This window comes from Aspergillus caelatus, assembly GCF_009193585.1.
Source record: "Aspergillus caelatus strain CBS 763.97 unplaced genomic scaffold BDV27scaffold_158, whole genome shotgun sequence".
NCBI lineage: Eukaryota > Fungi > Ascomycota > Eurotiomycetes > Eurotiales > Aspergillaceae > Aspergillus > Aspergillus caelatus.
In genome coordinates, this window is record NW_022475421.1 from 1 (window position 1) to 22433 (window position 22433).

The 22433-nt window shown below is 48.3% G+C and overlaps 10 protein-coding genes across 10 annotated transcripts; 6 read left to right on the plus strand and 4 right to left on the minus strand.

The window, feature by feature from the left end:
* The first annotated feature begins 1839 nt into the window (after window positions 1-1839).
* Window positions 1840-4870, plus strand: BDV27DRAFT_23819 (Zn(II)2Cys6 transcription factor domain-containing protein). The gene is made up of 4 exons (XM_032076100.1): window positions 1840-3283; window positions 3348-4199; window positions 4254-4452; window positions 4505-4870. Exons 1-4 carry the CDS (start codon window positions 2144-2146, stop codon window positions 4603-4605), a joined length of 2292 nt encoding a protein of 763 aa, XP_031924972.1. The 5' UTR covers window positions 1840-2143; the 3' UTR covers window positions 4606-4870.
* A 910-nt stretch (window positions 4871-5780) lies between these two features.
* Window positions 5781-6951, minus strand: BDV27DRAFT_160256 (F-box protein; the record flags this gene model as incomplete). The annotated part of the gene is made up of 2 exons (XM_032073002.1): window positions 5781-6475; window positions 6585-6951. The coding sequence occupies 2 exons, from the start codon at window positions 6949-6951 to the stop codon at window positions 5781-5783; spliced, it is 1062 nt and encodes a 353-aa protein (XP_031924973.1).
* Window positions 6952-6969: 18 nt separating this feature from the next.
* On the plus strand, window positions 6970-8237 carry BDV27DRAFT_23830 (uncharacterized protein). The gene has a single exon (XM_032076101.1). It carries the CDS (start codon window positions 7303-7305, stop codon window positions 8128-8130), a length of 828 nt encoding a protein of 275 aa, XP_031924974.1. The 5' UTR covers window positions 6970-7302; the 3' UTR covers window positions 8131-8237.
* A 108-nt stretch (window positions 8238-8345) lies between these two features.
* Window positions 8346-9689, minus strand: BDV27DRAFT_147432 (transferase; the record flags this gene model as incomplete). Its single annotated transcript, XM_032070735.1, has 1 exon — window positions 8346-9689. One exon carries the CDS (start codon window positions 9687-9689, stop codon window positions 8346-8348), a length of 1344 nt encoding a protein of 447 aa, XP_031924975.1.
* Window positions 9690-10796: 1107 nt separating this feature from the next.
* Window positions 10797-11504, minus strand: BDV27DRAFT_166524 (uncharacterized protein; the record flags this gene model as incomplete). The annotated part of the gene is made up of 2 exons (XM_032074208.1): window positions 10797-11167; window positions 11217-11504. 2 exons carry the CDS (start codon window positions 11502-11504, stop codon window positions 11009-11011), a joined length of 447 nt encoding a protein of 148 aa, XP_031924976.1. The 3' UTR covers window positions 10797-11008.
* Window positions 11505-11644: 140 nt separating this feature from the next.
* Window positions 11645-12992, plus strand: BDV27DRAFT_23844 (ubiquitin family protein). The gene is made up of 3 exons (XM_032076102.1): window positions 11645-11806; window positions 11877-12092; window positions 12167-12992. The coding sequence occupies exons 1-3, from the start codon at window positions 11785-11787 to the stop codon at window positions 12844-12846; spliced, it is 918 nt and encodes a 305-aa protein (XP_031924977.1). The 5' UTR covers window positions 11645-11784; the 3' UTR covers window positions 12847-12992.
* A 753-nt stretch (window positions 12993-13745) lies between these two features.
* On the plus strand, window positions 13746-15596 carry BDV27DRAFT_147436 (putative RING and UBP finger domain protein; the record flags this gene model as incomplete). Its single annotated transcript, XM_032070736.1, has 2 exons — window positions 13746-14309; window positions 14370-15596. 2 exons carry the CDS (start codon window positions 13746-13748, stop codon window positions 15594-15596), a joined length of 1791 nt encoding a protein of 596 aa, XP_031924978.1.
* A 445-nt stretch (window positions 15597-16041) lies between these two features.
* On the minus strand, window positions 16042-17356 carry BDV27DRAFT_132330 (3-demethylubiquinone-9 3-methyltransferase). Its single transcript, XM_032067850.1, has one exon. The coding sequence runs from the start codon at window positions 17113-17115 to the stop codon at window positions 16132-16134; it is 984 nt and encodes a 327-aa protein (XP_031924979.1). The 5' UTR covers window positions 17116-17356; the 3' UTR covers window positions 16042-16131.
* A 153-nt stretch (window positions 17357-17509) lies between these two features.
* On the plus strand, window positions 17510-18576 carry BDV27DRAFT_132332 (uncharacterized protein). Its single transcript, XM_032067851.1, has 2 exons — window positions 17510-18134; window positions 18206-18576. Exon 2 carries the CDS (start codon window positions 18282-18284, stop codon window positions 18558-18560), a length of 279 nt encoding a protein of 92 aa, XP_031924980.1. The 5' UTR covers window positions 17510-18134; window positions 18206-18281; the 3' UTR covers window positions 18561-18576.
* A 2190-nt stretch (window positions 18577-20766) lies between these two features.
* Window positions 20767-21443, plus strand: BDV27DRAFT_132335 (uncharacterized protein). The gene is made up of 2 exons (XM_032067852.1): window positions 20767-21224; window positions 21344-21443. The coding sequence occupies exon 1, from the start codon at window positions 20829-20831 to the stop codon at window positions 20997-20999; it is 171 nt and encodes a 56-aa protein (XP_031924981.1). The 5' UTR covers window positions 20767-20828; the 3' UTR covers window positions 21000-21224; window positions 21344-21443.
* The last annotated feature ends 990 nt before the right edge of the window (window positions 21444-22433 follow it).

Genomic DNA, 22433 nt, shown 5'->3' on the forward strand with positions numbered 1-22433 from the left:
GCTAAGAGCAACCTTGTCTGCTTTTGTCTCTTTTTTGGGTCTGCTCCAGTGGACAATGTGGCCACGATTGACTTTTGTCATCGCTCCCAGCTTTAGGGATTTGCTCGAGCACCGATTTTGATCTATCACCTTCGTCTTCAAACCCCATCAGCATTGCTGGCAATCATGCTTTCCATGGATCGGCCCTCGGCTGTCTACCGCTTGAGGGTCGAGAACAAACATAAACTCAAATATCGGAGGTGAAACACCTCGCAGCATTCAGAGGAGATATAGGTAAACTGTACCTAAGAGCGTGAGAGGTGACCTTTTTCCATGACGGGACTTGTTGGGGAAGAGGAAGAAAAAGAAATCAAGACAAACAATCAAGAAGTAAATAAAAACATTTAACCCATGACAACCAGTCAGCAGGCAGTTTATCATTATCAGCATCTCATCTCATCTTCATCGCGGAAGTGCCAAGTGAAGAACTAGTCCAAAATGATTCTCTTTCCCGCGCCTAGAACAGCCCTGTATGGTAAACCAGGTAATACGGTTGAAGCTACTGCAGCGTCAGCCACCCTGTTGTCAACATGTGTGCGTCAGTGATTGAACGTTGACGGAGGTGAGGCTATAATTGGAAGCTAATATTGACTGATTCGTCCAAGCAATTGCTGCAAGTCTGGACACGCATCCATACAGAGAGCACAGTCTGCTACAAGGTAACCCATCTTAGGTAGTAGGTAGAGAGCAGGAGGTCCTCAATTACTATACCGTGCGTACTGGTATGGTCAGCGGGGTCTTTCCGAGCCCCAACACTATTGCCACAGCCAGCTGAATCGGAGCCAACTACCAATGGGCGGGGAGACTTCGTCAAATAATAACGATCTTGGTGGTTTCCACTGATCTTCTTTCCCGAATATACACCCATGTGTCTTTGACGGAGGAAACCGTGGCTGTACCGTGGTACTCGGGTAAACGGGACCAGCCTCTCTTTACTCTCACGCTTATTGTCAGCACGAGAAACATATACATAGTTGTGTTGAGTTTGTTGACAAGGAGTCAGGAAAAAAACTAGGAAAATAAAAATTAAAAAAAAAAAAAAAAAAAACTGCAAGGTGAATGACAGACATTTGTGTCAATATCAATGGCTGCTCACTAAGACATATGATGAATGAGTGCATGATGTACATACTTTTGAAACGTAATATACCTGCTTACTCTGTACAGTAAAGAACAAACCTCCGTTTGAAAACGCCGCGCTAAGCACGGTATGGAAATCGGATGCATGTGTGTATTCCACTAGCGTATCTATAACCCTAACAATTGGCGATCTGACAGAGGAAAGGGAATATCATGAGACTCGTCAATCGAGGAATGTGTCGAAGGTTCCGGGTGGTGTATTTACTCAACCATTACCGTACAGGGTAGTGGGGAGAAACTGGTCCACACTGAATTGAAGTTTGACTAGTTTGATGCAGATATTACCCTAGAAGCCTGTCGACTACTCGTGAAAGTTATGGTTAAATAGTTCGAAGTATTTGGTTGCCACTCTGACGAAGCCGTTACCAGACAAGACGGAAAACAAGAAAAATATACAGAGTACAGTACCACTAGGTATGTAGGTAGGTAGAAAGAGGTGTGAGTGAGTGTGAGTGAGAGAGAGAGAGAGAGAGAGAGAGAGAGGAGAGAAAGCGGAGAAGGAAAAGATAAATTACAAGCGGCGTGGCATTTAATCATGGTCACGGTAGCATGATTCCCGTTCTTCCCCCCCAGACAAGCCAGTGGGAAGGCATGACGGGACGGCGGATGACCCAACCTCCCCACTACGATAGCGATAACTCCATCCCAGGATCCCCTAGCGTATCTCCGGCCGACGCAACTCCCGCCTCACCGCTGCTTTGCTCCCCACCGCTTCATGCCCGCCATGGCCTCATCCTATCATCCTCTTCTCTTCTTTTCTTTCGTACCCCCGGATTCTGGGCTTTCTGCTCTCCCGAAGGCCTTTGTCCTCAGGCTTCGCCGCTGCCGAATTCACTTCCAATCCTACCTCTTATTTGTTTTTTGTACCACCCGTCTGTCGTTTATTTTATTTTATTTTTTGATGAATTTTTCCCTTTCCTATTTCTTGTTTCCCCTCCCCCTTGGTACATAGTCAATTGACACAATGTCAAATGTCGATATTTCCAGCGACGGCTTTATCGGCCTCGATTATGACTCGAGAAACTACCTCCAGCCTCAGTCATGGCCCGTGGCGGTGGACCACCAGGCTTCCCACCGAGCAGAAGGAGCGCGAGACATTTCTCCCTTGCAAACCAGCGGTCACGCATTTGAACAGTCGGTAGCTCACGATCCCAATCTGTTAGTCGACTGGCAATTTCAGCACATGCAACCCCACCTTCAGTACTCTCATGAGGAAGCCTCCTCCGCTCCTCAGTTCACGACCGCAAGCTATGGGATGCCCATCCACTCGTCCCCCATTGATTTAATCTCTACCACACCCCAAGGACAATTGAGCGGGGGTCTCTTAGACGGTCCATATCTGCCTCTATCCGCACCGGTTGACATGGTTCCTTTTCCTTATCAAGATCTGCAATCTGACTTCATGGCCTTTCCGTCCGATGGCCTGGCGCATGGCCTACCTGAGATTCCCTCGTACGCCGCGCCGCAGAACGTAATAGACAGCAGCTCGCCCGCGGACACGTACTTGGAGGTCCGTTCGTTGGCCAGTTCGAGCAGCGACAATGGCTGGAGCACTATTGAGCCGCGCCGCTCGCATGAGTACTTCCCCGACCAAGGTTTCTTCATCAATCCCACACAGACATTGCATGATAGGAGCCTCTCGGAGTCATCATATTCAACGTCATATGGCAGCTTTGTAGAGATTTCGAATCCAGTTAACTCGCCCAGTTCGGACACCAACTTTGACGCCGCCTTCAATAACACAATGACCCGACGTGTGTCATTCGACCATACCTCGCATGGCTCGCAGTCACCGACTGCGGTCAGCCCTGTGGCCATTGTGCGACCTATTCCAGTCCCCATCAAGAAGCCCTCATCACCTACACGGTCAACCGGGTCACAAGCCTCGTCTACGTCTCCTCCTACAAGGAAGCCATCCCGCAAGAGCCCTATTGCTGCCAAGACTGCCGAGACAAAAGTTCGGAAGCAGTCGCAAAATGGAAAGCCAGAAACCGAGAAGCGTGTTGGAAAGCGGAAGGGCCCGCTCAAGCCAGATCAGCGGAAACAGGCCAGCGAGATCCGCAAGTTAAGAGCGTGTCTCCGTTGCAAATTCTTGAAGAAAACTGTAAGTAGTCCGTCTAATTACTGATACGGCGAGCCCTGAGACAGTTGACTGACCGTTAAAATAGTGCGACAAAGGCGAACCCTGTGCTGGCTGTCAACCATCGCACGCTCGGCTCTGGCAGGTGCCATGCACCCGCATTGACATTAAGGAAATTGGCTACTTCATGAAGGACTGGAAAGCTGACTACGAGCGTCATATCAAGCTTGGGTTCTCAGTAGACAATATCAAAGGATTCTCAGAGCATGAGAGGACTCTCTTCATCACCCATGGCTATGGTCAAATTCTTCCCATCAATGCTCGCGAGGTTTATGTGCACAACGATGAGTGCTTCAGTGTCGACTGGGTAGAGACGTACAACCGAGGACCCACGAAGTTCGAGGTGGAAACCGCTAAGCTTTCTGCTGGAATGGAAGGGATTTCAACCGCTATGTTATCTGATTATCTCGATCGCCATATCGATGGAAACGGTACTTTCGAGAAATTTGTTGATGATTACTTTGAAGGTACTCCGTTCCTGACACAAATGCTGAAGACCGCGTTCCGGTTCTATTACCGCACAAAGATGCCGGTGATCCGCAAAGCCTTGAAGCTTATCATTGCCTACAATCTGACGCTCCATGTCACGTTGGTCGAAGGCCTGGGCGAGGAAGAGCCACTTCTTGGAAAGATTACAGCAGAGAAGTCAAAGTTCAAGGGCAAGACATTGGCGCCGGTAATGATTAACTTCCAAATCAAGTGTGCTATGGCAAACATGTGGCGTGAGTTGCAAAAGGATGTTCTGGAAGAGCTCTCTAGCCTCTATTCCAGCGTCTACAGTGGAGAGAAGCTGAAGAACTGGCCAACAATCTTCATCCTTGCATCCATTCTTTTGGCCGTATGGGAAGAGATGCAGTTCGACTGCCATTACCGCACTCCTGTAAGCTGTCTTTGGGATAATATGGGATTTTGCAGAGATGCTAACGGTTGCCAGGATGCTGCCCAGGTCGAGAAATTCTGCAACGACATGGAGACTACCCCCGTCGGAGTTATTGTTGGCTTGTTCCAGGCGATTTCGCAGAAACTCCCCGCATTCACCGAGTGGGAAACACAAAAGCACCACCACCTGCTGCACTCGAACCCGGATGTTTGCAGCGCAATGACAGAGGTTCGCCAACATGTCAAGGATCACGGTAAGAAAGTCGGATGCCGCGCAGCGTATTTGTCTTGCTAACCTCCATCCAGAGAGCTATCTCCGTAGCCGCTCCAATTTGAAATTTAACCGCAACGACTTTGACTGTTTATCGAATAAGTTTGTTTCAAGACTTGTTGTCCGCGCCAATTAAACGATAAGTTATGAGAATGATGGTACATTGCGCTTGTTTTTCTCACGGCTTCTCAAAGATGACGGCATCGGCACGGTATGAAACTATGAGATATGCCGGCATTCACGATTATGACTCGCATTAAGCCATTAGCAACTACGATCGTTCTATCCATTCTTGTTTTCCGTCTCGGTCTTCTCTACATATATTTTTTTTATTTTTATTTTTTGTTTTTGCCAGTCTAGCCTAAAGCTTACCTGTTGTCTCTTGCGTTGTTTCAACTTACACACTCTTTTTGCTTCTAGTGGTGTACCTTTCTCGCACAGTATTATAAACAGCGATGATGAGGATCACGAATGTCATGATATTGTATGGTCACGAAATGTTTTCCAGCAGCAAACGATGAGCGCAACCGAGTTGCCGACGTATAGTGGAGGCTAGTTCCCGCTTATGATGCTGCTTTTTTGCATTTATGTGCCTGGTTAGCGTATGTCTGTGTGTGCATTTGTGTTTCCCTTGATTTATCTTGATTCTGATCTTGTTATCTATTATGGGTATTGTATCTCAATATCGGAGTGTGGGAAGGGCTGTGTGGCATGAAGCTTCACTCTTACTGGTTTTACTTGTTTTCCCCCTGTTTTTAATCGAGAGAAAAAAAAAAAGTGTGTTAGCACACTCCGCTGCTCTTGGTTGCCTTGAAGCTAGAGCCAAGTCACAGGGTAATGAATATCATTCTTATACGGACCAACTCGAGGCATACGCTCAAAGTGAGACTCGTACAGAACTTACAGGGTCTAGACATTTGCAACCCCAGCAACCAGTAGTAATAATGCGGTCAACGTAACACTAAAACCGTATAACAATGAGTTGGCCTCTCACCAGCTAATCTATTACAAGTGCTCCCTCGGACTCGGGCGAATTCGGCTATGGCAGCATACCGCCATGTGTCCTGTACGAAGTTTTGACTGCATTGGGCAATTATCCTAAATTTGGGTCTTCCTGTACTACTATTTTGAGAACGAGGCAACGAGGCTTTCCTCACCGTAAACCATAGCCACGTTTACATCTGTGTTGGTTGGCGATCTTTTTTACGTAGTCTCTGCTACTGAGAGTTCCTAAATTTGGACTACGAATTGGTGGCTCCACAGTGGGTATGGTCTAATATGACCAATATGAGGAACTGTGTGACTTGGTATTCAGTTATCCCATTGATCTAAGTACCGCCAATAGAAGGAGCAACATTTGCAATCAATGGTAAGGTGTTCATCGCCAAGGGAAGACCGCACACGCTCCACTGCCAACTCCACCCCGACGGCCCGGAACGCTTGCTGGAATGACTTTCCATCCGGGACTGATGCGCCTAATATCGCGTGCGAAAAGAACGTGGCCGACTGGGCCGTGATGTTCTCTAAGTTCCGTAAGCCTCCAGACATCACCCAGTCGAGAACGATGGATAGTGTTAGCAGATCCGGTCTGCCCCTTTCTCTATACTCTCGGAAACGCAGGGATCGGAGACTCGGGGGGAGGTGACAATTTTGGCGGAGGTGTTTCTCCGCCTCGGGGCTTTGCCCGTCATTATCGCCTCTTAGGACCTTCGGGTCAATGGTGAGGTGTTGGAGGCATTTGAAGTCGCGGAAGTCGAGGGCTGGGCAGTCCGTGTGCAGGTAGAAGTCTAGTTCAAGGCTAAGGGTTTCCAGGGATGTTGGGATAAACCAGGGTCTCTTGGTATAATTCAATGTTTCCGAGCGCAGGCCGGGAATGATGGCTGCTACTATACTCAGCTTCCGTAGCTTGGGATGAAGCAGGACAGTCTCGCGCGAGGAAAAGTACCAAAGTTCGCCCGTTAGATTTTGTAGGGGTGTAGGTGTAAGGTCGTTCATAATCAGCTCGCCTTGAGGCTGTTAGTGTGTGCATGTACAGAATAGGGAGGAGGGGGGCCGGGGGTGTAAAGTGGAATATAGAGTAGCAGACATATTGTTAAGGAAGGCAGAACGCCTGACATCGACTGGGTTGATTGCTGGAAGAGCCAGGACCAGATTTCAGACAGAGCATCGAGCCTTGAACCAGGCTTTCCACGAGGATTGGATAATATTTGTCCTCATTTAGAACGTCTTCAAGATAGTGATAATGGATCACAAGCTCTTGTATGTATTCTACGCGGACCGTCTTACGGTCCATGGCATAAGTGAAGCTTTCTCCGGCATGGTTGCCCAGATAAACAGACCGGTAGAGATAAGGCTCTACCAGCGTTTGAAGACGCCGACATGTCCGCACGAGACTCGCAAGGGAGGCTTGCGATGGGACCTCTTCTAGAATCCCTGTCAAGATCTCTGTAGGCAGATAAAGCAGTTGTGCGGGCGTTGCCATTTGTGAAGTCTGCCCTTGGTGAGTGAATCGTCTCATGGCTCAGGTACAGATCAGCATTCACAGCTGTTGTCACGGATGGTTTCTGTTTCCTCTTCTCACACTCACATCATCAGCATCACACTCCTACAATCCTAGAAGCTACAGCTCTTTCCCTCTCGCGAGACAGTATTGATCTAAATCTCGTCTTCACGGTTTCTTATCCCGAATCAGTTCCGAAGGCTGACAGTAGGCTTACGTCACTATAAAATTGCTAACCAGGCTTTAAGATGGAGGAGCTCTCCTTTGCCAACACCGGGGACGAATCGACCTCGATAGCGACAAATACTTCGTCTCACCCGTCCCGCAGTTGAAATGCTCACGTCATCCGAACTCGCGCTGACGGAGGTATACCCTCCTACCACCTACACAGATATACGAGCGATGAAGAAAGCCGTCGCAGACACAAGAAATAGACTGATCACCGAAGACATCAACCAGTATCTATCCTTCAAGCATGTTTCGCCGAAGGATTTCAGTTTTATCGACGCCCACCGGAGGCAACTAGGCGCAGTCCGGTTTACATACTTTCAAGATATTAGCACCCTCATAATTAAGGTCCCTACCCGCGCACACGAAATTGCGCATAGAATTTTCGAACGAATGATTTCGAGTCAGTTTGGCGCTATGAACATCGGTATCGACCAGTTTCTGTCCCTGGGGTCCACCCTCTATGTGGGGCCAACCGCCTCGAAAAAAGAGGGGGACAGTGCATTCACGAACTCTGTCTTACGACCTCTCGAGAGTGACTGGCCGGCCCTGGTAATAGAAGCTGGGGTATCTGAATCCATGCCCCGCCTGCGGCAAGACGCCCAATGGTGGATTTCCAACTCGGAGGGAAAAGTTCATATCGTTCTACTTATCAAGGTGACAAGGAATGCCAGGAGCATGGTATTTGAAAAGTATGTGCCTGAGGTTTTGATGTTCAGACAACCGCGAATCTCGGCGCCACATAGCTATCGGGCTGTGTTGGTCTCCACCACTGAGGTTCATCAAGGAGCGAACCCCCCCTACGTTTCGGGTCCCCCAGTTATACTAGAATTTCAGCGTGTTCTATGTAGACCACCTGTGCCCCCTGAAAGGGATATTCAACTCGGGCCCGCTGAGCTGCTGCTCCTAGCTCGTCTAGTCTTCCCCCATTGATTTGACCTACATAGTACAAGGGGAGAAAACATATCCACCTTAACTATGGTGAGATGAGTTACCTTAATATGTGATATCAAAAAGGGTCTCATTGGTTCTGATAACTATCTAATGTCATATTCATTCATCAGAACCCTGCTTAATGTTCCTAGTTACCTTGAGAATTGCTATACCACTAGGAGAATGGAACAATCACTTCTATTAAACAATCCTCATCATGCAACGACCTCAAAATACCTTAAAAACTCCGGGTCCTTCCTGAGCATCTCATGCTCCTCAACCTCTACCTGCACTAAAACCTCAAAGACCCTCGTTGCTCCGCTCGAAAAGTTCGGTAAGATAACCGCGCAAGCTCCGGGAAGGGACAAAGGAACCCGAAATGCAACAGGTCTCAAATCCCCCCCAATATCGTACTTTTTGGCGTTCCCTGAGTACCAGGTATTCATGAACACGTCCATCTCACTGAAGTCTGCCTGGGAGCCCAGTGTCTCCGTCGGAGTGAGCGACTTTATGAGGGAGGTCATGTGGCTGATCGTGGATAGGTTGGTGGAGTTTATAGATTGACGAATTAGGGTAGCTGCAGCTGCGAGACCACGGTCACTACCTGAAACTAGGGCTTCCGCAGTAGTAGGGCCTGCTTGGGACCCGATGACAGCGTTGCCAAAGTAACGCTCAGAAGTTTTCTTCTCTGGATCGCGAGTGCGGACATCGATGGGGTGAACGAAACGGGAGGGCAAGGAGGATTTTTCTGGGTGCAGATTGAGCCGGGCACGTGTAATCGACGTCCAGGCAAGTGCAGATATGCAGTCGTACGAGGTTATGTAGGCTACCTCGGTCAGATATGGGGTGCACCGTGCTTTGAGCTGTTGTATGGATGGCTCAGAGATCCTGTATATGCTTGATCGGAAGGTAGGTGGCGGCTTTAGTTTCAATTGACTCTTCTCCATGACGTAGAACATTGGGAGCTTTTCCAGATGTTCTTGCCTGGAGAAGGTTGAGCCGGTCTCTGGCGCGTTGTATGGAGCTCTGTTGAGGTCTAGGGTGTAGGTAGGCATTTTCAACTCTTCCCGATGTGCCTTACAGCTTTGACAGATAAGAGACACAAATGTATCAATGGCAGACCAGTCTCCAGCCGCGTGATTTATCAACAACCCTAGAATCAGGCCACCCTCCACGAGACTTAATTGAAGAGCGCAGACCTGCTTTGGGGACGCTGGTTCCTCCGGTAAAAACTCGGTAAAGTCCATATTATCTGGAGAAAATGAGTCCTGGGCTAGGGCGGAAAGCGATCTTTGTTCCTTGGGCTCAAACCGGCGAATGTTGAGTTTGACCTGGCTTCCTGGGGGTACCACGATGCAAAGTTTACCATACTCGTTGAATTCCAGGTTCCCTGCCATGAAAGGCAGTTGGCTGGTCGCGTTCTTTACCCCTTCCGCCAGGGAGGTGATCAATCTGTCTGGATCAATGGTGGTTTGGAGCTCATAGAATAGTAAGACTTTCACGGTCTTCGTGATACCGATTTTGTCCATATCGGACAGCTCATACTTCATGTCACCCATGGCTTGACACACAGTCATAAAGATCCTGATCGGGCTAAGATTAGCATAGACTGAAAATAGGAAGAAGAGAGGTAGATGGTTGAATTCTTACTATTCTCAAGAATATACTATATCTTACGCTGATCCTTAAACACCTCGAGCTATGTTTATTTTTCCAGCAGAATTTGCACCGTGAGGGTAAAGTCCATTTGAGTGAGCATATACAACTATTTATATCTTATTTTATATCCATAGCCCACATAAGCCTACTAATCCCAAATGGGGTGCCCGATGGTCTGGCGGGGATTATGTTCAGGCAACCAATATTAATTGATCACCGTTTTTTTCAGGCCACAAATTTCTTATTACTGTTCCACATAATCGATACTCAGCTACACCCAGAAAGCAAAGAATAAGCAATGATGGCCAATTCTCTGCTTAAATTTGAAATAGAGTTTGTCAATTGTTTCCGGCGTATATCGAAGAAGCGGATTCAAGTATGCCATACGAACTGTACAATAACCTATTAGCTAGCTCATTTTCTAAGCTGGACAATTGAGCGACTTTGACCGGGTGAACTACGGTGGTGGCGGTTATAGTAGTGGCTGATTTTCTTCCTGGCTGTAAGGCTTAGCTTCTAAGAGGAGCTGTAAAGAAATTGCATAACTCCGGAGAACTTGGCTGCCAACTACTGGCGGTTCATTGTTTATCAGTCCTCGTCCCGGCTTCTTCCTGAGAGAGATTGGAAAGGGCAGTCAAATATTATGTTATTGGTTTTATGACAGCAACACCCTAAGATTTAAATCCTCCGAGGGTTTGGTCTTCATGTAATACTTGAGATGAAAAATGGATTCTAGATTATCTAGCTGCAAGAGTAGCGTCTCAGCTATATCCACCAGGCCATTTCAACCTACCATCTAAATAGCGCATAGTAGTAGATGCCTCCATAATCTATAGATCAATTGAAACAGTACGTAGAAAGAAGCTAATTATAGGTAGGCGTCAGCAAATAGTCGAAGTGTTGCTATCCTGGGCTTGTACAAGTCATCCCACTAATATAGTTCACTTAGTTAGGTACTCTCAGTGATTGACTAATCATTGTACCTGCCTATTCAGGAGTGGAGAATTGCCGGATGCGCAAGGTCGATCACCTGACCCTCCTGCCGTTAGCGCTGGCCGGGGCCGTCTCAGTGACCCAACTATTAGGCTACTAAGAGTGTCCACTGCCCCCTCTCGGGGCGATAAGCCCGGATTTCACACGTCATCGCTACTTGCAGCGACACCGCGCAGGAGGTCGCAGGAGTTGGGACACAAAAGTTTATCACCTTTCTAAGACACCTTCATGAAGAAAATAAGTTAGCAGTTGCCACAAGCGTGCAGAGTAACAAAATCTTCAACATCAATACGGTTTCCATTATAGGTAACGAAGGAAAATGGAAAATTTCCGTTTGAAGATGCCGGCTGGTGGCGTCAGTGGCGGGTACGGACGGAATTGTCCCCTACTCCATCCTTAAACTGATAATGAGTCTTCCCCAAGGTATGGATGACACAATTTCTTCGGTTTCCGTCGTTCTCAGCCACCATTCTAGTGAAAACTTTGAAGCCAGTAGTCCACTTTGCACTCTCGCAGTACCATAATCGCATGTAGAAGCCAACAAGTAGGAGTCGATAGCGAGTCGACTGAGTCATCCGCCGGAACACTTCTAGCAGTTTCCCCAAGTTCCACTGAGAAATCGCCGGGCGGAGGAAGAAAGGATCGCCCTCTGACTGGCCGGAAGAGGAGGAGAAAGTGCCAGGAGATGCCAGAATCCTAAGGTTCAACCGGCGCTTATCCATTTAAGAGTGAATTGACCGCCATGGTCCGTCCTTACATCACGTTATCGACCTATCACTGACCGACCCTGACTGACTAAGGCGCTTCGCCTCCTTTGCCTCTCCCCTCATCTCTCCTGACCACCTACTTAAACTGCTCTTCCTCCTTCTCGCCTTCTAACTTCTTCATCCTTCATCATCCTCTCAGTCACTGCGGCTGTTGCCAACCTACCTGTCTCCCAACGTCTCCTAGAATACTCCTTACTACCTTCTATACCACTGAAAAACTTTCATCGCGGTCATCATGCAGATCTTCGTCAAGACTCGTGAGTATACCTTGACTCCCATTCTCCAGTCTTGCGCCACTTGGCACCCTCTAACACTCACTTCGTCTAGTTACCGGCAAGACCATCACTTTGGAGGTCGAGTCGAGCGACACCATCGATAATGTCAAGAGCAAGATTCAGGATAAGGAGGGCATTCCTCCTGACCAGCAGCGCCTGATCTTCGCTGGCAAGCAGCTTGAGGATGGCCGTACCCTCTCTGACTATAACATCCAGAAGGAGTCCACCCTTCACCTTGTTCTTCGTCTCCGTGGTGGAATGCAGATATGTATGTTCTCTATTGCCCTGTTTGCCACTTGCAACGATATCAAGTTATAGGCTTACTAACTGATCTATGTATAGTCGTGAAGACCCTCACTGGAAAAACTATTACCCTCGAGGTCGAGTCGAGCGACACCATCGACAATGTTAAGAGCAAGATCCAGGACAAGGAAGGCATTCCTCCCGACCAGCAGCGTTTGATCTTCGCTGGTAAGCAGCTCGAGGACGGTCGTACTCTGTCGGACTACAATATCCAGAAGGAATCTACTCTTCACTTGGTTCTGCGCTTGCGTGGTGGTATGCAAATATTCGTCAAGACTCTCACTGGAAAGACAATCACACTGGAGGTTGAATCATCCGACACGATCGACAATGTGAAGTCAAAGATTCAAGATAAGGAGGGCATTCCCCCTGACCAGCAGCGTCTCATTTTCGCCGGCAAGCAGCTCGAAGATGGTCGCACTTTGTCCGATTACAACATCCAGAAAGAGTCTACATTGCACTTGGTCCTTCGTCTTCGTGGTGGTATGCAGATCTTCGTTAAGACACTCACCGGCAAGACTATCACCTTGGAAGTTGAGAGCTCGGACACTATCGATAACGTTAAGTCGAAGATCCAAGACAAGGAGGGTATTCCCCCAGACCAGCAACGTCTTATCTTTGCTGGTAAGCAGCTGGAGGATGGACGCACGCTCTCCGACTACAACATCCAGAAGGAGAGCACCTTACATCTGGTCCTACGTCTCCGTGGTGGACACTAATGTCTTGTTTGATTTTCTGCTATCGCGACTCAACTGGGTTGAGTAGCCATGCATGGCGTTCGGTTGGTTCTAGGCTTTTATGAATATGTTTCAACAGCATACTGCTTTCTGTATCACTACACGAGGTTGTGGTGCATTACATAGTTCAGTCCTTATTATCTACGATCCTTCTCTACAATGAATAACGACCGATTCTGTTCGGTATATTATGCTACACATTCTGGCTTGGTATAGAGCGGTGTCTTGAGAATTCGTAGATCGTAGGCTCCTTGTCTTGTTTCTTTGTATTAATATGTGCAAAAACTATCGTAGCTATTCGCGAACGCGAAAGGAGTTGAAGTTCAATAGTAGTATCTCATGCCGATTGACGTCGCAGCCGTTATCGCATCCAGTTTGCCACAGCTCCCTATCACACGTGACAATTGGCTTGCGGAAGGCGGGATGGAACTCGAGCTACGGAGTGAATGTTCTAGACAAACAATCTGAAGAGTTTGAAACTTGTTGTCGTAACAACTCGCAGAATCCCAGCGATGTGAGCATCGGTCGGGATGCCCTCATATTTTTACCACATTGCGATTGAATTATTTGCACGCCCATCATCTGGCCCCAGACACGCCTTCCATAGTGCAGACGATCAATCCGCAACATCGCTATCCTTTGACTCCATATGTGAAGCTTTACAGCCATTTCAGAAGCGGTCGCGACGCTCAGCCCGCCATCATTCGAACGGAAAATTTTCAAGCGCTTCGACGCTTCTTTCTAGTGACGCTTGCAGCCCAAACTCCTTGGCTCCGACTGTACATCCCACTGCCCCTCTCCTTTATACGAAATCGCTGACCAGCGCCCCCAATTTTGAGAAGGACCCGAGATTGGATAAACTTTCAGTCGAGTGCATTGATATGATACCTACGGACCAGGAGGCAATAGTCCCGAAGCGGACTGGTAGACGAAGCGATCTCAGGGATAACCCCGTTGCAACGGGGATCGGCACTGATATTCTGGGAGGTCTACGTACGAAGGGTAAATATATACCACTCGATCAACAGACCTCCGATAGTGTCTGGGGAATTGTGCATTTGTATCGAGATGCACAGGAGACGCCGTATCTAGTTGAGGAGGATTATCCTTCGTACCTGAAAGGATCCGCTGCTGCAAGACAACCGTACGATGAACTGGGCGGGGGCTCTAACCCACGTCAGGACGTACATGTGGAGGAACATTCTTCCCTCTTGTATCCGGACGATGACTGCACGACTTTGTGTATACTCGCCGTTCCGTCATATATGTCACCATCGGATTTTCTGGGATTTGTTGGTGAGGCAAGCATGGATGACGTGAGCCATTTCCGGATGATTAGGACCGCCAGAGCCAATCGGTATATGGTTCTGTTGAAATTCCGCAGCGGGAAGAAAGCCAAGGAATGGCAGAAAGAATGGAATGGGAAGGTCTTCAATAGCATGGAGGTGAGTGTTACTCCCTAATTGCATATCTTGGCACTGATTTCTTATCGTTCTCTCAAAAAGCCTGAAACATGCCATGTCGTATTCGTGAAAACAGTGGAGGTTCAAGCCGTGGATTCACAAGCACAGCACGGGGGTACGGCTACTCATCAGAACTCTCTCTTATCTCATCCTGCGACTAGTCCCCAGCGTGCAACCATATCCGCTACGGGACAATCCAGCACTATACCATCAGCCACACTATCTACGAGACCTCTAGCGCCTCCCACACCGGCCCTTGTCGAGCTGCCAACATGCCCTGTCTGTCTAGAACGCATGGATGAGACCACTGGCCTGCTTACGATAATCTGTCAACATGTTTTCCATTGTACATGCCTGCAGAAGTGGAAGGGTAGTGGGTGTCCCGTCTGTCGCTACACACAAGACGAGTTCCGCAGAAGCAGCCAGGGCTCACTCTATGAAGACGAACCGGCCGAATGCAGCGTGTGCCATTCCGACATCAACCTTTGGATTTGCTTGATCTGCGGAATTGTCGGTTGCGGTCGCTACGACGGCGCGCATGCATTCGATCACTACAAAGAAACCTCCCACGCGTTTGCCATGGATCTCGCTACGCAACGTGTCTGGGACTATGTGGGTGACGCATATGTTCACCGCATCATACAAAGCAAAACCGACGGCAAACTTGTAGAGCTCCCGGCTGCGGATAACAGTGCACTCGACCCACCGGACTGGACAGATGCAGTACCCCGGGAGAAACTAGAAAATATGAGTGTGGAGTACACTCATCTACTCACAAGCCAGCTTGAGAGCCAACGGGCATATTTTGAGGAGATTGTCGAGCGAGCTGTTGACAAGGCATCCCAGGCCAGCGCAGCCGCAGCTTCGGCGCAGGAGGCAGCTGAGAAAGCCACCGCGAACTTTCGCTCATTACACACACAATACGATAAACTGGAAAATGAGACATTACCCAACCTCGAGCGAGACAAGGCCCGTGCCGAGAAACGTGCAGAGAAGTTCGAGGCGATGGCGCGCAAAATGGAAAAGGAGTGGCGGGAAGAAAAGACTATGAATGAAAGTTTGATGCAGCGCATTGAACACCTGACTTCCGAAGTGGAAGGCCTTAAAGCGACCAATGCAGACTTGACCGAGCAAAACAGGGATCTCACATTCTTTATTAGCGGCTCTGAACGGCTGAAGAATGAAAGCGAGGATATCGTCCAGGGTACTGTCAGTGTTCCTGAACCCCAGACTAACAAGAAGAAAGGCAAGGGGAAGGGACGAAGATAATCATTGGGGGCGCAACTGTAGCGGCTCTGACCAAGCCGTTCTCACTCCCTTTACACATCCGAACAGTATGACTGTTGGGATCAGCCCGTTTACTTCGTATGTGGAATCCTTGAAGGAAATCCCAGATATGTCGCGAAGCACACTGTTCAATTCAATTGAAAGTCGACCTAATATCGCCGCCCAAAATGCTCTCGGCTTGAAACATGCAGATCTAAACTGGGCACAAGCAGTTCTACGGCTACACGCCATGTGCAACAATGCCCGTGCACTGGAAGATCGGTCGTACGATCGCAGTCTCCGATTGCTACTTACGTAGATGTGGCACGAGCCAGTTATGGCGTGTTTGCGCCTTACTTTACGAATAATGACGAATATTCATACCATAGCCTGATTCATAAAGCTCATTCATTTGCTTTCTCTATCTGTAATCTACATTCTTATATACACACACACAATAATACTGTTTTACAAGGCTCAGATGCACCTTACTATAACCCATAACCTAGCTGAACGGAAAAAAGATCGAAGTACTCACTCAAAGCCCCTTCCTGATAGCCCAGAAATAGTTTCCCCAGTACTCCGATCCAGGAACCAACTTCCAGCCTATACCAGGGAAATACATCACTCCAGAGCACTTCCACCTCATACCTTGCAATGCATCACCTCCAGCACGCAGCGCCGTTCCATCCTGACTCCGCATCAGGCCCTCCTGAGCCCAAGCATACAGCTCATCGGGATTAACAAACTTGCTCCACTCGTGCGTCCCCTTCGGCACAACACCAATCGGCCACGGCGCCTCAGCAATGACCTGGTTGACGAGAAACGAGGGGAAAGTGCGCGCAATAGTCGACCCAACCAACCATCCACCAGGACGAAGAACCCGAAGACAATTCGTCAGAAAAGCAAGAGGCGACGAAGTGGCATTGGAGTCGACATGCTCGAGAACCTCAAAGAGGGTGACTATGTCGAATTTCTCATCCTCGGGCGTCTCACGCAGTGATGCGACGACGTCCTCCAGCGTGCAGTTCTTGTAAGTGAATTTGCCGTCGCGGAGGTGCGTTTCGACTTTGGGGTCCACGCGAGCATGGTCGCGGGCGATTTTGATGAGCGCTGAGGTTGGGTCGATGGCGGTTATGGAGGCTGCTTGGGTGACTGTTTGAGAGGGGCTGTTGGCGTTCGTGGGGATCGTGCGGGCCAAGGATTCGGCGAAGATGCCACCGCCGCAGCCGACGTCGAGGTAACGGAGGTTGTTGACTGGGGTTGGGGTGGAGGTTTCGGGTGCGCTGGCGCGTGGTGGTGGGAGGCTGTCGAATAGACAGGATGCGATGAAGTCATGGCGGAGGGGGTTCATGAGATGGAGGACCCGGCTGGGGCCCATGGGATCCCACCAGCTGCTGGCGAGGGAGGAGAAGTGAGATAGCTCATCGGCGGAGACGGAGGTGGAGTGCGCTCGGTGAGGGAAGTTCAGATGGCGGAGGAGGGAGGTAGCCTTGCGGAGGGTTGGTCGGATTTTGGACATTTTGGATTATGGTGGATAAGGCTATTGCTTTTTGTCTTTTTCCCGTTTGATTTAAAGTGATAATTTCGTTGCGGTGTCGGTGATGATCAACGGTGCATTGGCTTTTCAAGGATATGAGATCTGTTAAGCAGTTAGATTTTTGCATTAGACTGCAAAATAACATGATAGTGTGCATACTTTGGTTTCCCAACAAGGCGCATCATCAATTGGTTGACATTGCTGCGCTTCTCAATCTCTAAATGATAAGACAAGCCGAGAATTGGAGATTGAAGCTTTGAACTGCTATCGCGAATGCGATGTTGGCATTGCGAACAAACATGCCAAGAACTTATGTCATCCCTTTCTCATTGTTTACTTGCTCGTAGCTCTACAGCAACATACATACTGTACATTAGCTGCACATACACGCATCCCGATCCCATAATTTGGGCTCTACTAAACGACTGACTACAAGCTCAAGGGACACAGCCATTGACAGAGTCTACTCAGTACCCATTAATATTAGCTAGCCTTGCTCTCCGTCCATGACCCTCGCGACGAGTTACCCCAAATAAGTGACCTAATGTACCACACACCGACTCTCGACCATCAAGCCTCTAGAACCCTGCTAAAAGGGGTGACCATCTCCAACGGAAACCTGCCGCCGTTCATTCCAAGCTAGGCAAGAGGTGGTCGTACCGTACCGAGCTAACTATCTGACGGACTGGGCGGATTGTGCATCCATCGCATCCCTTTAATCCACCCGGTGGGCCCTCCGTGCCCACTCGATAGTTCTACGGCCCTTCCAGAAACATTCCGTGTCTGGTCATATGCGCCCCATAGCTCGAGTCAATTTGTCGGTCTGGGCAGCTCTGGTCTGGCTTGTCTGTTCTACGGAAACATAGCCCACATATCCGGGATGATCATCCATCTCGTTAGGGAGCATGTTGCTGTTCGGTGAGGTAAGCGAAAGAAGAGTGGATCGTGGACTAGTTGTTGGGAGCGTTCCTTGCATTAACGACTTACGTATATAGTACTCGGTATGTTCGTTGTACTACAAGTTGAGCTATTATTTTTGCTCTAGGCTACTGACTGTTTAGTCGTACTTTAGGGGTGTTTCGTTAAGGGATGGCGTTGTAGCCTTAAAGTCTATTCTCTCTTCTCGGTATGTCGTGGACTTCCCTTGTATGCCTAGACACAGCATCTGTTTGAGAAGGTTTGGGTGGAACAAAAGAAAACATCTCATGAGCATTTCATTCATGTCTTTGGTGCCAGCAACAACTCCCCCTTCCCCCCTTTCGAGTCCTGCTGTATCACGCACGGAATTATACACAATGTGGCTGAACTTTCGCTGGCGCCGAAACATGGATGAGGCTGTAAGAACCAGATCCCCGGCTCCTTGGCCATTGTCTGATCAAATCCAATGCACGAACCTACGTACCATCCAGTCTTTTTCCCAGGGCTGACATATGCACCTTCCCGGTCCGGCTCGAGAAAGAAGTTCCCAAGGTACAAAGTACTTCTGACTGTTACATTAATCACGTGATACTTGTAGTATGATCCAAACAAATGGAGCATATAGCGGAGTTGACCCATGACCGTACCACCACTGGCCACGATGACGTTAGAAAGCAGAGTGAACTACGGGAGCTGATCGCCTTGTGTAATCTATACATTGCAGACCCGTTGACGGGTAACCCAGCCCCGTCCGTAGTAAGATATATATATAAATAAAGATAAAAAAAAAAAAATCCCTCCCTATTCTTGCCCGGGAAAAGACCACTAGAGGCAGATTTGAAACCGGCCAAACAGCCCGTTGCTAATGAACAAGATACCATTTGTCCAATGATAACCCTGGGTCATTATTGCGATCTCAATAAACTCCGTCCTCAAAAACTATGGACGAGCGTCATGCGTCCATCCGTCCCTGCCTCCAGCCACATCTCCGGGACCCCGAGCGCCCCTGACTCTGGCGTCGCCCTATATATTTGACCAATAAATTTGGTGGGAAACCCAGGGTAAAAAGGAGACGTGGGTCCCACTGAATCATTGATTCACAACCAACACGGACTTCTGCAGCGAAACTTATGATATGATGATGACTTCATGTCAATCGTTGACGTCGACGGTCACGGCGCAGTCGATATGTGAGCCATGTAACTTCGCTTCCAAGAGAGAGGAAACAAACCAAAAATAAAAGAAAAAATAAAGGAGGAACCCTCTTTTATTCGAAGCAAAGACTGTACTAATGTTTCTGTTCGGTTTCGCATCTGTTTAAAACCAAAAAAAACCAGGCCACCACGGTGAGAGAGGGTGGTGGGCAAATGACCGTGATACGCCCCAGGCACCAGGGGACCTGACCACCCATCACGTCTCAAACCAAGCGTCAGAGTGGGTTCCAGCGTTACGCAGCCGCAACGGCACATGCGATGGACGCTTTAGAAGGCTTCCATCGTTGTTCCAAACTTTTCTAGAAGGTCTGCGGAATACCGGATTCGCTTGGCAGGCAAACGAACAGCTCTAACTTGCAGGCAGGATCCCGTTAGTGCGGTGGCTGTGGAGCCCCTCTGCAAGAAAAGGAGAAGCCGTCGTGAGATGATGAGTCCCAAAATCCTGAGTGCGTGGGAACCACTGTCGCAGCCTCCTCCGTCAGGTCCGTACACTAGCAGCACTAACCTGACTAGTTGCAGCCCGACTAAGGCGAGATGGAACTAGGCGGTAGTGCGTTACCCGCACCATAATTGTCCCCACGGCGCATTACCGCCCTCCCCTTCGTAATCTTTTCAACTTACCCATCCCTGTCGGTTTTCTGTTCGCGCTGGAGGTGATGTGATAACATGCAGCCAGATGTGACACGCATTATTTTTTTTTTTTTTGGCCTTTCCCCCAAGACCGAGGCAATATTGTCCCTGCAGGCATTATCATGTATGTGCGCTCAGTGCATCCGTACATGCGGTCATGTACATTATACATACCGTTCAAAATGTGATACGGAACTTCTGTACTCCATATCCGGATCTTGCGTGGGTCAAGGTTCCCTCGCCAAAGCTAAGGATCACATCCGATTCCCCATTATTCGAACCTTTCTAGAAGGAAATTAACTTTCCCATCGGTCGTTCTAATCTCAGGCCATGTTCGACACCCTTCAAAAGGGGGTCCCATCGGTTGGGGTTAGCCGCGATGTTTATTGGTCATATCATGTATTATGATCTAAGTTAGTGAAGTACCTCCGCCCTGAAATTTCGTCGAGAAGAGAGCAGAGGATGAGGAAGGAGGGGGCACTGGTCGACCGATGTAGGCTGCCTTATCCTTTGTATTAGAAATTATAATATTTTTTTGGGGTGTCTCTTTTTCTTTTCTTTTTCTACCGTCACTTCGATTCCCGTGTCCGACTGATTCGGAAGGATTTTCCAACGGTGGTCTCCTTGAAAGGAATTGTACCAGTATAGAGCAAAACCAACGCTGTAAGTAGGAGATATGCACTGATGATCTTGACGCTGTCCAATGTGATAGGTGCGAAGCATGCAGGCATTTGCAGGTAAATGGCCGCACGATAATTGCGAGGTGCATGACAGCACACACTGGTCACTCCAAAGAGTTGGGCTAACTTTTTGGTTTTTGGAATCGAATGATTATGGAACCCTTGAAAGGTTCTGGGGTAGGGTAAGGGTAAAAAAAAAAAAAAAAGTAAGCTTCTAAAGGGGGGCACGCGCTTTTCATCTCGGTTCCTGGCGATGGCCTCCAGTCCCGTTATGATTGGCCCCCGACCTTCTTGCGTTATGCAGTATGAAAGCCGTGATGATGCTTTTGGGATCATCGGCCGAACCAAACAAATAGGTGGTGTTCTTCAGCATTACTGGGCGTTGGTATGTATCTCCCGTACACGCACACTGGAGCAGAAATAGAATAAAATATTATTCATTCAGATCGGCACCAAGCCGTATCCACCTCAAGAGCGATTCTCGCACGGCCAGAGAGACGGGGAAAGCCACGTTGTGGAGCCGGAAGCGCGCTGAAGCCTGAAGGTGACCTTCGAGCTTTCGTTCGGTCGGGTTCGACTGGAGCCACTTGGGGGTTTTAGTGGAAACGTGCGAAGCTGTAGTAGTCTCCGTACACTAGGCCGCAAAGTCCTGAACTAGTAGTCAGTAATAAGTCTAAGAATAATAATAATAAATCAAATAATAGAATAATAATAATAATAAAAAAGATAGTACTAATAATACTACCATTTAATTTCATGCTAACTTACCTGAACCATAATAAAAGAGGCACCAGTCGTACGGTGTGGCTTTGGGAAGGAATCCTTTTCTCCTTCTACAAGAGAAGCAATTTGTAAAGTTGGAACTTCAAATACTTGTTTATTTTTATTTTTTTTTGTTTGGGGACCGTTAAGTTTTCCCTTCCCTTACTACGACAACATTATATACCTTAATACCAATAATACCGAGACCGTCATTTTACTTACTTCATCTTCCGTCACCTTCTCCAAAACCTCCGAACAACTTTTTTTTTATTCCCTCAATATCATCATCATCCTTTTTTTTTTTATTTATTTTATTTTTTATTTATTTTTATTTTTTTCTATTTTCTTTTCTGGCCCATCCTTTTTTTTTAATTTGTCTCTTTTATTATTATTATTATTATTATTATTATTATTCTCATCCGACTGGATAAGGGGTATAAACCACTTCTCGATCTCTTTTTATTCTCTTTTTCCCCCTCCCCCTCTGTTTAAATAAAGTCCGTGAGGCGTTATCCAACCGGAGCGTTCATCTACTGTTTTCCACCCCCTCCGCCATTGGAAGCCCAATCGAGCCGCCAAACTTCAACCCCAATTTTTTCTATTTGACTCGAATTCCACGCGCTGTTTTCTCCTACTGCGTCGTGAAATCTTTCGTCCAAACAGCGCATACTTCCTCAACGACCTCTTCCAGTAAGTGCTTTCGTCGTACACATGAAGTTCGTTCTTCGCACCGCAGTTTCCCCGCTGGTTGGTCCCGATGACGCCGATGAAAGATGCCTTATATTTTCCCACGTTTTCTTCCCTGGTGAATACGTGCAATCGCTTCCTCACTGGCTTGGTGCGAAGACTCAGGGTGCTTCCGAAATCAACCCTATGGCTTTGTCGCTGAGGGAGCATGTTCATCGGATCTGCTCAGAACCCGTCCTCGTCTCAGCAGAGGAGGGCTTGCGGCTTCGCACTCAATAACAAGGGCCTTGCATGAAACGATCGCTCGTTCAAAGCGAAACGTGCTAACATGGTTGTGTTTGGTTAATAGGACACGCCGACCTGCTTCGTTCCCTGTCGCGAATCTATCGCTCTTTGCGCCCTTTGAGAA

Bases quoted from the DNA above. Each gene is read 5' to 3' on its own strand.
- BDV27DRAFT_23819 (XM_032076100.1), top strand. From the start codon at position 2,144: ATGTCAAATGTCGATATTTCCAGCGACGGCTTTATCGGCCTCGATTAT. The intron at 3,284-3,347 runs GTAAGTAGTCCG...CCGTTAAAATAG, and splicing joins GCAAATTCTTGAAGAAAACT to TGCGACAAAGGCGAACCCTG. The intron at 4,453-4,504 runs GTAAGAAAGTCG...ACCTCCATCCAG, and splicing joins CCAACATGTCAAGGATCACG to AGAGCTATCTCCGTAGCCGC.
- BDV27DRAFT_132335 (XM_032067852.1), top strand. From the start codon at position 20,829: ATGGCCTCCAGTCCCGTTATGATTGGCCCCCGACCTTCTTGCGTTATG.
- BDV27DRAFT_23844 (XM_032076102.1), top strand. From the start codon at position 11,785: ATGCAGATCTTCGTCAAGACTC. The intron at 11,807-11,876 runs GTGAGTATACCT...CACTTCGTCTAG, and splicing joins GCAGATCTTCGTCAAGACTC to TTACCGGCAAGACCATCACT. The intron at 12,093-12,166 runs GTATGTTCTCTA...ATCTATGTATAG, and splicing joins CCGTGGTGGAATGCAGATAT to TCGTGAAGACCCTCACTGGA.
- BDV27DRAFT_23830 (XM_032076101.1), top strand. From the start codon at position 7,303: ATGCTCACGTCATCCGAACTCGCGCTGACGGAGGTATACCCTCCTACC.
- BDV27DRAFT_132332 (XM_032067851.1), top strand. From the start codon at position 18,282: ATGCCTAGACACAGCATCTGTTTGAGAAGGTTTGGGTGGAACAAAAGA.
- BDV27DRAFT_132330 (XM_032067850.1), bottom strand. From the start codon at position 17,115: ATGTCCAAAATCCGACCAACCCTCCGCAAGGCTACCTCCCTCCTCCGC.